This window comes from Epinephelus fuscoguttatus, linkage group LG3 (assembly GCF_011397635.1).
Source record: "Epinephelus fuscoguttatus linkage group LG3, E.fuscoguttatus.final_Chr_v1".
NCBI classification, from domain to species: Eukaryota; Metazoa; Chordata; class Actinopteri; order Perciformes; family Serranidae; genus Epinephelus; species Epinephelus fuscoguttatus.
This window is the reverse complement of record NC_064754.1, coordinates 37,912,076-37,928,292: the sequence shown is the minus strand read 5'-3', so window position 1 is coordinate 37,928,292 and position 16,217 is coordinate 37,912,076. Positions and strand designations below refer to the sequence as shown.

General features: G+C 42.2%; 1 protein-coding gene across 4 annotated transcripts in view; it reads right to left on the bottom strand.

The window, feature by feature from the left end:
* plppr2b (phospholipid phosphatase related 2b) overlaps positions 1-16,217 on the bottom strand; it is a 77,169-nt gene that overhangs the window by 47,162 nt on the left and 13,790 nt on the right. For all 4 annotated transcript variants that reach the window (XM_049567061.1, XM_049567030.1, XM_049567052.1 and 1 more), the window contains one exon: positions 13,762-13,872. In XM_049567061.1, the coding sequence (XP_049423018.1) occupies positions 13,762-13,872 (111 nt within the window). The remainder of the gene's footprint in view (positions 1-13,761; positions 13,873-16,217) is intronic.

Genomic DNA, 16,217 nt, shown 5'->3' with positions numbered 1-16,217 from the left:
TGAGATGACAGCACCCTGCTGGGAGAAGATGAATGTCACACAGCTCAGGGTGAACAGGAGACATGCTGCTTCATTTTGCTCTCAAAACGTCTGATGTGTTTTTGAATGAGCACAAAATATACTATGAATGGGTCCTACTGAGCACATAGGAACTCTGCACATGTTTTGATGGATTTCTTTGTTAGTTTTTATTTCCATGTCATGATTGTCAAATTTGTCCATTCCAACATGGGATTACAAGACACGTTTACATGCAGCTTGGGAAAATCGAATTATTGGCTTAGTCTGACTGATACCAGACTTTTAAATGCATGTAAACAGCTTAGTCCGACTGAAATTGGACTATCCATAGCTCGACTAACACACCTGGATAATTCGATTGAAAATCAAACTATTGCTGCATGTATTCACTTAGTCCGACTGGAGTCTGACTCGGCGTTCTGCACATGCACCACTTTTTCTTTCGCGGGCTTTCACCCGGAAGAAGAGGGAGATGGCGTAGCAGTAGTGCAGTAACTCCCAGAAAAACAAACAAACAAACAAACATCATGGCGACCAAGAAGCAGCAGACACACTTCTGGACGGACAAGAAAACTACACTCATGCTCCGACAGCTAAAGGAGCTAAACATTTTGAAGTTTATGGATGGTAGGAAGACGCGAAACGCAGATGTATCTAAAAAAAGTTTCTGAACAAGAACCGGAACTACTTCAATATGCATTATATTAAAAAGGACACAGCACCGCCTATCGAGGCGGAGTCAGATGTACTTGGTCAGATATTCGATTTTCTCTTCTGCATGTATACTCAGACAAGACAAGAAGTCCAACTTGACTGATTAGCCAAGCTATGACCTTAAGGCCAAAACACACCGGCGGCGTACGACGCACGTCAAAACAGCCGCCCCCATTATTTTCTATTTACAAACCCACACAGGCGGTGGCTCGACGCGCGCCGACGTGCTGCGCCGCGGCACTTTACGCTATTGTCCTATTTTTCCAGCGTCCATTTTGTACTTCTAGGCTCCCGTGCAATAGAAATCCGGTTGACACCCTGCAGCGCGATGCTTTTTGTGTGGCACTTGACTTGCGTCAAATAACGCTGCCAGTGTGTTTTGGCCTTTAGTTCCACTACTGCGCGCATGTAAACGTACTGACTGCTATTCATCTAACGTAAAAAATATAACATGCATTTTCATATACAAAACCAAATGAAAAAAAAGGTCACGGTGACAACATTAAACTAATTACTGTGAAAATTTTCACGTAGTTGTGGATGTATTATTAGATCTTGATACCAGACCTTACGATGGTGCCTAGTCTGTCCACAAGCATTGCTCGCCTTCTGCATTCACCAAAAAAAAGTTTCTAGCTTTTAAATTTACTTCTGCTACCACTAAATACTGGCAGCAGTGATTTTCCCGCTGGTTCCGCCCGCACATTCCTACTTGGCCCATAGACTTTACAGTTAAATCAATTTTCTCAGCTCGAGGAAAGTTTATCAAGTATAAAACCTCCATGGGATCAAAGATTCATAATAGAAAGAGTCATAATTAACCTTGTTTGCAGATGTCTCTTTCATAATGATGGCCTATGGGGAAAAGCTTTTTGGGCCACAGAAGATTTTTTCACTGCAATACCGCGAGTGGCCACTGGGAAAAAATGGACGCAAGACTAAGTGGTTTTCCTGGGGGCGTGATTGTATCCCCAGTAACAGAAAATGAATGCTATACGAGGCTACAGTTTATCCAGATTTAGTTTCTTCCTTTTTTTAATCATCCCCTGGTCTATTTTTCCAATAACTGCTAATTTAATATTTCATATGTGAGCAGCCAACTAGGTCTTTGTGCATCATCCATGCTTACAAAATCAATTTCTTTGATTGTTTTTATCTTACTTAACAACATATGGTGTGGTTCCCAGTAGGACAAGAGTAAATGAAATAGAACCAACTGTTTTTATCTTTCAGAAGGCACATTTTCCAGACTGACAAAGTGTCCAGTTTCAACATTAAGTCACATTTTATGTCACCCATTTAGCATTTATAAGCAGTCTATAAATGTTTAATAAATGGTTTAAAATACGTAGCTGTAAGCATATATTAAGACATGTTTAAGTGTTTATCAGTGTAAAGTATTTGCCATCAATTATATCTTATTCTATAAAGACATACAGACAGGTGATGAATTAAAAGAAAAACCAACATAAAGTGTCTTAGTAAGGCGTTGGGCCACCACAATCTGCCAGATCAGATTCAGTTGATGATGGTGGTGGCGCTGTCTAACATTTCAGTCCAAGACTCCCATAGGTGTTCAGTTGGGTTGAGATCTGGTGAAAGTCATTTTTATATATGATGCAACAGAGCATGATTGGATGTTAATTGCCTAATTTTACAAAGTAGTGCATCAGTATGGAAGCATCTGCATTTGTTTCTCCACTAATTTATTCAGGCTCTTCTGGAAAGCCGGGGTATGCAGTTTAATTTAAGTGGTCTGAGAGAAAACCAAATGCCCGCACCTCCTCTTGGCTCTGTTTTCGGGGTTTAGAAAATCTTGCTGGTGATGAGAGACTTTGGCCAATCAGGGGTCATTTCAGAGAGAGGAAGTTTCTATTGGCTGTTCTACAAATGCAGATACTTGTGTATGGCCTTTAAGTGAAACCCTGATTCAATGGCGTAGAGCCCTGCAGAGAAAGTTGCCATTCCAGCATTGGCAACAACTGCCTACACTGCAAAGCAACCCAAAAAAGGAGGAAGGACTTTTCAAGAGAGAGTCTTTAAGAGAGTCTGAATGTAAATGCAAATAAATATAAAAGTTTAGTCTTCCCCTACCCGGAGCCAAAGGCTAATGGCTACTGCTTTAAGTTGACATTGATGTAACTAACATCAACTAGAGCCTCAAATCACAGTGATTTCTGCTTCATTCCCCACCACTACAGACCACCTCACTGTGAGGAGAGCATGCAGCAGTCCCGGAGACAGATCTCCAGTCAGTGGCTGCAGCAACTTGAATCGACCCAGCGCAAATCTCTGCTCTGGGGGACTGGCGGATCAGCGAACTTTCTCTTGCTGCTGTTAGACAGGTTAGACCCAGTATTGACTCTGGCCACCAGCCCACTGCGACACCTGATGCTGAGAGGTTTGTGCTGGCCGAATTTGAAGAGCTACAGCTGCCAACCCTAAGGTCCATCTACGGAGCTTCTACCTGCTCTCCTTTCCGGGAAACAGTCCACAGTGGCAGGGAGTGAGGTGGACATACATTTGTGGTCTAATGAAGAGGGAGAGAGAGTGTGAAGCAAGGATGGGCTGAATGAGCTGCATGCAACCTTACAATGAAGAAAGGTTAAATGAATCAATGTATGGAAAACACTGGATTACTCTATAAAGCATGTGTATAATGCCCCTGGTTATTTGGTGGGAGGGGCTTAGGACAGAGAGGAGAAGGCTACAGGAGGAGGATGTATTTCAATTTTTTTTCTGCCTACCCCAGCTTTAATTTGTCACCCCTATCTTATATTATTGTTGTCTGATATCAGACAGAATTGTCAACTCATTACTCTCTGCTTCCATCTTCAGTCTTCTCAAATGCGGTGGAGTGGGCGGATTTAAAGGTCCGGACTGTGCAAATTTATTATGTTTATACACCTTTTGTGAGGGGAGTTATAGTTGTTGACAAATACATCAATAAACACTTTTATCTAACACTTATTTAGCGTGTTTGTGTTATAAGCCATTTATTACATGTTTATATACTGCTTATGTATAGAGGATGAAAGTAATGTGTGGTATAACACCAGAGCTCAGCTTGGCACATTAAGAGCTCCTCTTCTCAGATCAATTATATAACCTAATTCTCTTGTCTCAGACTCAAATTAATTGACAAATTAATATACAACAACAGCATGATAAAGTAAATATATCCGCACGCACGCACGCTCACACACACACACACACACACACACACAAATCTCCCTAAATTAGCATGAGACAAGGCTGCAACACCTCTCCTCTTTCTCCCTGTGATTTGGTTTCCTGATGAGGTCACATAATCACACTCAGTCACGTGATTAGAGCCGGTGAATATTTCGCAGCCGTAGAGGTTTCATCTCTCTGATTTTCAGCAGATGATTAAAAAAAAGAAAGAAAAGAAAGCTCAAGGTCTGATTTTAGACCGGAAACCTCTCTACATAAAAAACCAAACACATACCACCCTCACTCCCCTCACGCATCTTCAGTCATCTGCATAAATAACATGTAAATGATTGAACAAACCCCTGCATATCATAGAATCAACATGGATAAAAGGCAAATGAATGGGCTTGGCTGCCTCCTGGTGTCACTGGATTGTATTACAACACACTGAGCGAGACGAGTGCAAGATTGATGAGCCAACTGATGGAGGAGAGTGGACGAGCCGGAGGGGTAGAGCCTTAAAGAGAGGACTGGGAGAAGCAGCAGAGGGAAAGTGGAAGAAGATAAACAGACAGATAAAACAGTTAATGAGACATTAGTATATCACAGAACGCGCCAGGGTAAAGCCGAGCATACCGCTGGGAAATAAAACTGAGGAAGGCAGCAGATAGAGCAGAAAACAAAAGGGCAGAGGAGGTGAAAGAGAGCAAATGAGGATGGATGAGAGGGCGAAGTAGAGAGAAAGGTAAAATACAAAGAGGGAACAAGGGAAAGTGAGAGGATCAAAGCAGGCATTCATCTTTTGGCCCTCCCCCCTCTCCTCTTCCACCTCTTGTGCTTGTCTGGGTGTATTCAATCACCATGCCTAGTTTATCTTAAACTCATCAGCTTTTTTTCCCCTTCCGTTATCTGTCAAAAAACATCTTTACCTCAATCATTTCCAAACCCACGCTCTCTGTCTTCCCCCCTTTCTCGCTGCATTTCCCTCCACGTCTCTCACTCATCTGTGCTGTCAAAACTCTCTCTATCTGCTCACACACACACACACACACACACACACACACACACACACACACACACACACACACACACACACACACACACACATTTTGCCTCTCTGTATCTACAGTATCTGCTTTGCTCCCCTTCACCCATTCTCCCTCCTTTTCACTTCTCCCACAATCACATAATTCTACAAAATCCCCAGTCCTCTAAGCAAACATGCCCCCGCATCTTACAAACGGAAGAATAAAAGCAGATGCAGGCTCGCACAATACAAACATGCTCCCCGAATAAAACCCTTCAGTGCAATTAAACATTTCATTCCAGAGCTCCCTGCTCACATATATAAACAACTATTAACATGTATTAATTTTTAAAATAAACGGTCTGATTTGCCTTCCTATTTTTTCCCCCAGAAAAAAAGGGGATTGATGTATTTTTAGTATGTTTTTTGAAGCACAAGGCAATTTTACTGACAAGTTTGACTTTGATGTAATCTGTCCTTGAGTGAGAAAGGATGCCAATTTCATTAATCTTGATGTTTGGAACTTCGCTGTCACAGGTTATTTAGTTGACATCATTCAAAGCAACATGGAGTGAGGAAATAGTCTGCATCTCTGAATCCTGTAACTGCATGTAGCTCCGAAAGAGGCGAGAGTGAGGAGATTATATCTTACGTAAGCAATTTCATTTAAGAGACTCACTCTGGCAAAGATCTTATACATTCCGTTTCCGATAAGATAATTTGGCCATGGCACTGCGGCCTAGATAGCATATTCAAAATTTGCGGATGATACAAGCCCATATTGTGATATGCGGGGTCTCTCATCCCTCCCTCCCTCCCTCCCTAAAGTGATAACAGGTGGGAAGCAGCCAGCTAACAAGTGTTTCAAACATCCACCCAGAGCGCAGAGAAATCCCAGTGCAGCAGACAGGCGGGCAGGTGCTATTCATGGAGTCTGAGAGATAATGAGGGGGAAACTAGGGAGAGAATAATGTGAAAATGAGGTGTTACTGTGTCTTTGTGGCAGTGTGTGTGTGTGTGTGTGTGTGTGTGTGTGTGCATGTGTGTGTGCGTGCGTGTGTGTGTGTGTGTGTGTGTGAAGAGGGAGGGGACACATAAAAAGAATTTGTGTGAGCATTTTCATAAAGAGCATGAAAACTAATACCAGAGAATTAATCAGTAATATATTCTAGTATAAGGTAATGTGTTCAGGGACGTGATGAATTATTGTCTCATGTACCTGTCTCCCATGTGGTTATAAGATATGGTATATAATTGCCCATAAAGACGTTAAAGATAATTATTAGTTGTACATATATTAGGGAATGGCTTAAAGAGCCAGACTATCCAGTGTGGAAAGCAGCACCAGTGGAGTGGTTTAGTAAGCATTTTTGGTGCTTAGATATGGAGAAATTGTAAGTACAGCTTGGTTGGGGGGGTCTCGGTCTTGGCACAAGTAAAGCTGTTTGGAACAAAACATCTTTAGAAGAGAGTAAACACGTGCAACAAATGCATTGCTCGGAGGTAGAAGATGTACTGAGGCAGTGTCAGACCCAGCAGGGAATATGGATGAAGTAAGCACATGCAGAGAGGAAGAGACTTTGTTGTAGGGAACTGTAGGCCTGATGCGTTGTAGGATGCTGTTCATTATTGGAGCAACGGATGCTGTGCTGTCTTCACACCTAGACCAAAAAAAGCGGTGAAAGACGCCAGAGGCTGTCCATTCTCCGACACAGCAACACGTATCCTGTCAACAAACAAAGTAAGTGCTTCCTGAAGTTGATGCACAAGGCAGCAAAATCAAGCAGTGAAAAGCTTATGATCAGCAACAAGACAGATGAAACACAACAGAAGTTTGGCCTGTAATCATTAGGAGCAACCCTGTCTCCCAGAAATTCTATACTGATTTTGCGAAATAGTAAGAAATGTAATTGCCTTGTTGGATTATGTTCAGTGGCAATGCTTTATGACATGAAGGAAAATGTATGTTGAAGGGGCTTGGCCAGGGTCAAACACAAAGCACAGGAGATCGCATTCACATCCTGAGTAACACATGGTAAGATTTTGCTAAAATAAGGAAAATCGTTTGAGTTACATGTTAATAAAGTGAAAGTGTCTTGTGCGTCAAGTTAGACCAGTTCACACCAACACCAAAATACATATTTTCCCTCTTACCTGCAGTGCTATTAATCAATCCAGTAGGGCTGGGCGATAAATCGATTTTATCGATTAATTCGAATTTGTAGTTTAGGTCGATTTGACATCCACCACCGACGCTCTCCGCTGGGCTCCCGTAGTTCAGAGTGGGCTCCACTCCATAGACTGTGTTCAGTGCCGTGCTACAGGTTTGGGCCAGGCTCCATTATAGTTGTCTCGGAATGGGGAAAATGTGGCCCGAGCCACGCTCTAGTGTGCTCACCTTAGTCTGGGTGTGTGTGTGTGTGTGTGTGTGTATGTGAGTGTGTGTGTGCGCACATGTCTGTGTGTGTGTGTGTGCGCGCGCATCGGGGCCGAACTCCGCTGTGCGCGACACAGAGAGCAGAGGAGGATTGTAAACGCGCACCATGTAGACACAGAAATGACATGCCGTGGTGTAAATAAGATAAATAGCATAAGGCTATTTAGTTTGTTTAATAAAAGGAGAAGGTATAGACCTGTTCTATAGGAAAGGTAACCTTAAATGACTTCTGTTGTGATATGGGAGGGCGCCCCCCCCAGTATAATGGCAGGGGAAACACTGCCATATGATAAGAAAGGGGCCCGGTGGAAAGCAATCAAGGATGTGATGTGATGTGAGGTTGTGATGTATATTGCAAGAGCTATGGTGCCCATATATACCATGGAAAAGCCAGGGTTTATTCACATGCTGAAAGTTTTGGGGGGGAGGAGGGGGGGGCGGGGGGCGATTGAAATCGTGAATCAGATTTGTTGTGGAAAAAATCTGAGAGGTTTTTTTTTTAGGCCATATTGCCCAGCCCTACAATCTAGATTGATTAAGAGTGAGTTGCTGAGTGTTGGAGATCTCAGCTGTAAAAATGTCTGCCTTTTGTCAAATATATAATGGAACTAGATGGCACTCGGCTTGTGGTGCTCAATGCGCCAAAAAATACATTTGAAAAACTCAACAGCAATGTCTCTTTCCAGAAATCATGACCCAGTTACTCAAGATAATCCACAGACCTTGTTGTGAGCAGTTTCACATAGGAACTTTTTTCTTTCTGTTGAGCTACACCTACACCCTGATACAAAAGTATCAATGCCCAGGAGGAAGCTTGCATCTACTCGTGGACAAGAAAGTTGTGCTTGTGACAAGATCTAAACATTAATGGCTGAGCTGCAATGTTAGTCAACTCAGTGGTGCTAGGTGAGGTAGCAGTAGATGCATGCTTTCTTTTGCATAGTGATACGGTTGGCCAGGTGAAGTTAGAAGAAGGTAGAAAGAAAATAGTTCCAACATGAAAATTCTCACAGTAAGGTCTGCGGATTACCTTGAGTAACTGTGTCACAATCCTGAAAAGAGACATTGCTGTTGAGTTAATATATTATTTTGAGAAGGCAGACATCTCTACGGCCGATATCGCCAACACTACAAATTCTACCTCTTTGTCAAAACTCAACCAGTGACAGCTCTGTTGGAGATATGGATGTGTTTCGCTATAGCAGCAACTCATGTTGCCTCAAGCACAAATTAAGGGCAGCTACTGAGGTCTGTTAAACCCACTTTTTTCTAATTCCACACACAAATTATTTTCATGTTCGAATTTGTAGTCTTAAACCCCAACTGATGCTGACTCCAGTGACATCACTTTGAGGTAATTAATCATTTTCTGTGTAGCTTCCTCTGGAGCCACAAAAGGCTTTATACAACTTTTTTACATATGCAGTAGTACTCTCCAACACCTGTAAACAGACTTTGATGTGTAAATTTAATAGAGTTATCCTTTAACCAACGGCCTAAACACAAGTATAAAAAATGTTTAATCATGCTCTAGTTGCTACAAGCAGATACTGTATTGCAAGAATGGAATATTGTGGAGAAAACAAACAAATGTCTTGCACATACATTCAATATCAAGTATTAGGTGATAGAAAAAGTAGTTAGGGCAGAATCACACTTAGAGTAAAACTTTAATGCTTTTGCAAATAGTAGTACTATATAAATTCAGACAGAAAACTATGCACCGAATGTTTGCAAAAAAAAAAAAAAAAGGCACTACAGAAATATTACTGACTAGGCGGAAATTACTGAGCAGGCACAAATTAGGGCATCTATAGGGAAGGTGGGAAATGAGAGATGCAAGCAGACGTGAACCGAGACCTTAGAGTATCATCACAGACAGCATGGGGCGTAGACCTGAAACATTATGTGGTCCGATGCTCAGCAGTCTGTTTGCTTTACAGAACTCGCTGTGCCACAGAACGACGCAGCCAACGAGGCATGAGGAAGGAGCGGAGAGAGAGGATGATGAGGAGGAGGAGGAGGCTCAGCTACTCTGAGCTGGCAGCCAAGGCTGAACAGCAAAGCCAGAAAAAGTCAGGACACACAATGCAAAGGTTTGGTGCCATGAATTAACACTACATCCACTGTAATTATTATCTCATCTAACTATTGTTACAGCTGATCCCACACTACCACTGGCTGCAAAGTTGTATGCTTAGTGAGATCCACTCAGGGAGTCCACTTGTAGTCACTGAGTACTTTGTAAGTCAGCTTCAGAACAGATTTTCACAGTCGGCCTGTCTGGCCTAGATCACACCAGCTCACAACCCTCCTCCCATCCACCAGTGTCAAAAGCAAGTCAGGAATCAGTCCTATCAAAATGACTTTTTAAACAGGGTCCTTTGAAACAGTGCTTCTGTTAGGCTGCAGACCAGTCTCTTGTGTGGCTCCGCAGCATGATAGCGGCGACAGCAGCAGCGTGGAGTGAAAACAAGAGAGAAGAGTGAAAGATACAGAGAGAGGGGGGATGACTTATCTGCTTTCCATTATGTTGTTTTTATCCTATGCAGCTAAATGTGAAATCGTTTGAAATCTCCCCTGTTCGTATAGGAAACTGATAAGGGCCAGTTGTCACATTTCAATTTAGGGAAAGAAAAAAAATGATGACTGGAAGAGACAGAGGAAGGACAGTAGAAGGATGAAACATGGAAAGTGGAAAACAGAGGGAGACAGAGATACAGTAATCAAAGTTAGACATGGTAGACAAGCCTGGAGATTAAAAGAGCGATGAACTGACAGCGGGATTTGACTGAGCGAGAGGAAAAAGGCCATCGTCACAAAGATAAACTGATTAAGTAAGAGCGAGCCAGTCAGTAAGAGGCAGAGAGTTTAGATTGCGAGAAAAAGAGGGAAAAAGAGAGGAAATCAGCAACAAGATCACAAGAGAGGAAGAGGAATAAGACTGGGCGTTTGAATTGAAAAGAAATGTGTAATGAGATGCTAATGTAACAACAAAGGAGAGAGTGCCCTCCGGGGGGAGCTATGCTACAGCAAGCTGCTTCAGTGTGAACACATTGGAGGGATGAATTGAATTTAAAATGCCCTTTATTAAACTACTGCAATGTACACAGATTCATTCAGGCGCATATATAGTGATTAAAGTCAAACTGGATTTACGTCGCCCCGCCTCTGGCCCTGTTTGAACAAAATAAAAGCAATAGATGCGCCCCCAGAGAGAGAGGCAATATAGGTGACAGAATGGGAAAGAAACTGCAAAGAGCAGAGACGGTATCAGCTGCACATAACACCTCCTCCACAGGAGTGTAGATGTTCATGTCACCCACCAATGTGTGATATGAGGTGAGCATGAGGACAAGGTCTGTATGCCCTGAGAGGAAAGGGTGGACAGAAACGTGGGGAGAAAAGAAGAAATGATGGAGGCCCATGGGGGAAAATTAATCTGGAGAGGAAGACTGAGGAGAACGGAGGTCTTTGCGATAATAGACGGGCTTTTCGAGTGGGAGGAGGAGATGAAGCTTACAAGTAAAGGGGAATAATGGAAAGATCCATGGTGCAAAAGCTGCAATTACTCAAGGGAATAAGTGCAGGAGAAGAGTGATGTGGAGGATCTGTATAAAAAGAGTGACTGGGCAGTACTCAAGAGACTGTCAAAGAGAATACTAGAGGAGGGGAGGAGCGCCACTGACAGATATAAGCCCAGAGATATTATAGACGCACGATGAAAAAATTAGAAAGCTGGAAAATCATTATAACAAGTCCTCAAGAGGATGCCGAGAATGAGCCAATACCAAAGCACAATGAAAGAAAAATAAAAGCAAGCTTAAGACGGCGTGCAACCCTGCAGGGACTGTGGGATATTTGTGCTATAAAGAGATGCAGTGGTAACAGAGGTGTGTGTTGAAGAGTACTATTATGTGGAAAGAGTGTAGGATTCATGTGTTGGATGAGGCACAAAGAGCACATGGAAAAAAAAAAGCTCCAGCGTGATCTCAAGAGGATGTTGTGAATGAGTGAATGAGTACAAAGAAAAGAGACGAGGAATGGGGTTGAAGAAAATCCTTCAGGAGATCCAGTTGAGGTGTTACTGCAGGTGCACTTACAAATTATGCAGGTTGCTAAAGACAGTTTACACAAGACACTAAAAAAAAACCAAACATAAACCTTGAATGAGACCAAGTTTTCACAACTAAGTTTACTTAAAGGTTCTCTATGTAACTTTTTGACCAGTATTAGTCGTTCTTGCCCCCACTTGCCATTGGCAGCCTGTGGACTAAACTCTATTTAAAGGACAGGGCAAAATTTTTCATGGAAAATCCAAAGGATGTGACGTTGTGTGCATTCCATGGGCCTTGCCTCCCTTTAGCTCCATGCCACTAGTGTGCAACATTTGCTAACTTGAGTTTTAAAAAAAAAAAGTGTCCGCTTACATCAACAAACAACTGGCAGCAACCACAACAGAGAGTCGACACATGCTCTTTCCGTTACACACACTTTGGTGACCTGGCGGAGATGGACCTTTACTTTGTTCCCTCGAGCAACTCAAATTCAGCTTGAGTAAGATTAAGTGCCCGGGTGCCAAGGGTCTGATTCTGGACCATCCTCTCGACTGCCCGAGTCACTGCTGGCATTTGCCATTTGCAGATTGGTTTCTACGTAAGTTAACCTTACGTAGAAACCAATGCCAGATCAGTGCAGCGTGCATGTTATTGCTGGCAAAATGCTATCTGAGTGGATTTATTAGATGGCGAGCTTGCCAACTTACTTCCCCTGCTAAAATGATCAATGATACTACCGATATCATGACAATCTGCGTTGACTTAGCCAACAATAAAAGATCTAACAGTAAAGCACTTTCTACGAGCCAAGAGTAATGCAGAGCGGCTAATGAGCTAACCGTAACCTGAGCTAATGTTAGCCAACTAGATGTCATTTAGCTACTGTACATGGTTACTTGTAACATCAGCTAATAATGTAACTTGCAAATTTTGGTATCATGGAGCCAATGGTCCAAATGAAATACAACTGTCAGATAGTAACATTATTCTAAATATGACTGAGATTTCTTTTTTCAGCCTTCTACTAACATGATGATGGTCAGCCACAGTCAGTCTTGTGTTTGTTACTATTTTAGCCAAAGCTCAGGTGCTTGGTCACAGCTAATGAGTACGAGTGGCAGATCACGAGCTGTCCGCAGTTTACTTAATGGGTCAGTTAATCAGAGAGAGGTGTCACTATTAACAAGGATTTTCTGAAAGTTACACACAGGACCTTTAAGTTTGTTTTGACTGGTGGGATGGAATAACGCCCATATCTATCCTCTCTTGTTTGCCTGTAGGCTATATTGCCAAAACCTGAACTTCTCACTCATTTAGTCAACTTTCTGTGGCACCATTTGACTTTTACCAACCTCCAACTTTAATGTTTTAACCCATAAAAGAATGCAACATCACATTTTCAGGGTAAATTTAAAGACTTTACTTTAATGCTAAAAAACAGCTAATTCAGCTATCGTCACTGTAGCTCAGAGGACCTGCAGGCCTGGAGCGTGTTAGCTGTGGCACGGGCTAATTGGGTTTCCGTTCTTAATTAGGCCAATTAATTAGGAAATGCAGCTGAGGCTATGAGCGCTCCATCAGGTCATTTAGGGATTACAGGGAGAGAAGAAGAGTCGTGGGAAGAGTAGAGGAACGGAGGAATGGAATCGAGCAAAAAGGTCACTCGAGAGGGCTTTTGTTGCGAGAACAGAACCCTTTCACCATCCCACTGAATGTTATCTCTAAATGATTCATGGACTGAGGGTAATTACCCATTTGTGACAATTTAATCAAATCAATCATTGCTTTTGGGAATCGGTGAATTGAAAACAGAGCCTGCTAATTCATGCAATTTCCCAACTGGTGCTCATTGTTGTTAATCTGCCATGAGAAACATGTGAAATGATGGAAGAAAGAGATGTGGGAAGAAATGGAAGAGAGGAGGAAGAGGATCATTCACAGGCAGAGGACTGTAAAATGGGCTTTCATGTGTCCATCAGCTCGCTCTGTGTGACTCCAAGTTCTCAGAGGTTTCTAAATCCTCCGACACCTGCAGAGTATACAGCTAACTCTTCATTTCTACCTACTGTCATGTACAACCAGCAGTATTTACACAGCACAATCTTGCCCACTGTACAATATAAGCACATGAAAGCCTAAGATTTCGGCTAAGTCATGTCAACTACAACAAATACTGCCTTTAGTACCGAAAGCAAGGAACAAACTACCTTCAACATGACTTTCAATGTTTGGGTCAGATCAGGCTCCAAGCTGCTCAAAGTTTGATGACCACAGGCGATTACAGTGCTGCACACTAGTCTCTCTTTAACAAAATGTGTCCAAACACTCACCTCCACAAAGAGGAAGCAGGGCACGATGTAGGTGCTAGTCTTCTGCTGGCCGATGTCTCCAGGAAGGCTCCTCACTGCCCTCCTCTGTGCTGACAACTGACTGTTCATCATCTGTGGAGTCAAAGGTCATTGCAAAGCTTTAGTTTACTTTGTTCTGTTTGTGTTAAAAGGATATGCTGGCTGCGGAGAGGCTGTGCAGTAAGAACACAAACTGCTTCATGTTTGGCAAAAGCTAAAATTGCAAATGTTGAACTTGACAACATAAAAATCTATTATCCCTGGAACACACAAATATGCATATCCAAAAAGATGTGGATCAAAGTTCATGCGGTTGTGGACCATTTTTGATGATGTTTTGCAAGTGTTCGTAATACTAAAAAATACATGTTGTATTTGCTGACACTGTGAGAGCAGCTTGAGGGCCTCTGAGACATTAAGTAAGGAATACAGGAGAGGCCTATAATTCAGGCTATTTGGATAACACAGTATACCACAACTTTAAACTCATTCCTAGTCAACCTGTACTGTTAAGTTGGCTGTGGTTAATAATTGGCTGGGCTTACTGGTGAGGAGAGAGACCTGACTGGCACCTCGATGTAGTCATAACTTTGTGATAACAGTGAGTCACTGAACAGTCGCCTGAGTTCCAGACAATACAAGATTGTAAATAGTAGTCTATATTCAGTGCCTGGCTTAGAGTAAACCATAGGGTGAGGATTTCATAGTCTGTTGCGTTGCACCAAAGAGGAAAATAAATTTTTTTTGAACAATATCTTTTCCACCTGAAAGTATACACTTTGATCTTTTTGAGCATTTGTCTCAAAATATGCTACGAGCGGAAAAAAAAGCCAAAACAAAACCAAAAAAAACCCCTCCAAAGCAACAAAGACGTATCTTGGCAGAAACAGTTTTAGGTTCTGCTCCTACCCTATCTGTGCTGCAGGGCAGCATTTGGCTGCATGTGATTCCATCCAATGCCAACATTCAAGGCCTATCTCAGACCTACAATTAACTTCACAAATAAGCAGTGGTGAAATGTAAGGTACGTGTAGTATTTCCACGCTATGCTACTTAATGCTTTTACTCTACGTACTACTATATTTCAGGGAGAAATGTTCTTTTTAACTCTTCTACATTTATGGTACTACTATGCTACTTTGAAGATTCAGATTATTAAAGGAACAGTGTGAAGGATTTAATTGCAGATTGCAACCACCCATGTGCCAAGTGTGATCTCCCAGTTAAAATTCCTTCGTTGTTCATTGTTTTGAGGTCTTTATCAGGGAAAAACACAACACACGCGATGATTAAAACCGGTAAAAAACATTGGATAAAATGGTTTCACATTAAAAATCAGAGTTTCTCAGGGGCGTCGGTGGCTTAGGGGTTAGAGCAGGTGCCCCATATACAGTGGCTCCGTCGTCGCTTATTTAAAAAAAAAAAAAAAAAATCAGTGTTTCTCCAATGCTGTTTGGCTTGTTGTAGATGGGCTGCCAGCCTTGCTAATGTGTGCTCACCTTTTTTTCTCTGACAACTTAAGATCCAGACAGTCACAGGGTTTTTACCAAGAGCCAAATCATCTGCCGAGGTCTTTTCTTCTCCAAAACAAAACGGACCCAGTGATTTAAACCAGAAAAAACACTGAATAAAGCAGTTTCACGTTAATAAATCTGTGTTTTTCCAACACTGCTTGTTGTGGAGGGGCTTAGAATGCGAAAGCACAAATGGCCTTGTCTAGAGCCAGTGTTTGGTTTATCCATTCTGGGGTACTGTAGAAACATAGTGGTGCAACACGACAGACTCTGTGGACGAGGACCCGCTCCCTGTGTAGATATAATTGGCTCATTCTAAGGTAAGGAAAGCATGGCAATTCTTATTTTAAGGTGATCATACACAAAAGAAAACATTGTTTAGATATTCTATTCAATTTCTACACACTGGACCTTTAATGCAAAATATAATCAACTAATACATTATGATGGACGTGGCACCACACATGTGGGATCATCATAGTAAAGAGAAGCGCCATGTGTCCAACTACTTAAGCTCTTCAATCACAATGAGAAATATTTACACCTGGAGCTCATTATATGTCATCCATCCGTTAGTAAACCACAGACCTTCAGCACTGGTAATAGTGTGCATACTCCACATTGTCAGATTTACAGATAATCATGCCTGAGCACAAGAAAGGAATCGTTTTATCACCTGCCATCATTGTACAAACATTCATTTTTATATGCACACCTACATACACACATTCACGACAGACACAAAAATCACTCACTCATGTGTGAAATGCCCACAAAGATAAATTGTGCACAAGGCATCAAATATGCACACATACAGATGCGCGCACACACACACACACACACACACACACACACACACACACACACACACACGTACACACACGTACATACACCCACCTATGTAGGTAGGCAATCAAAAGAATT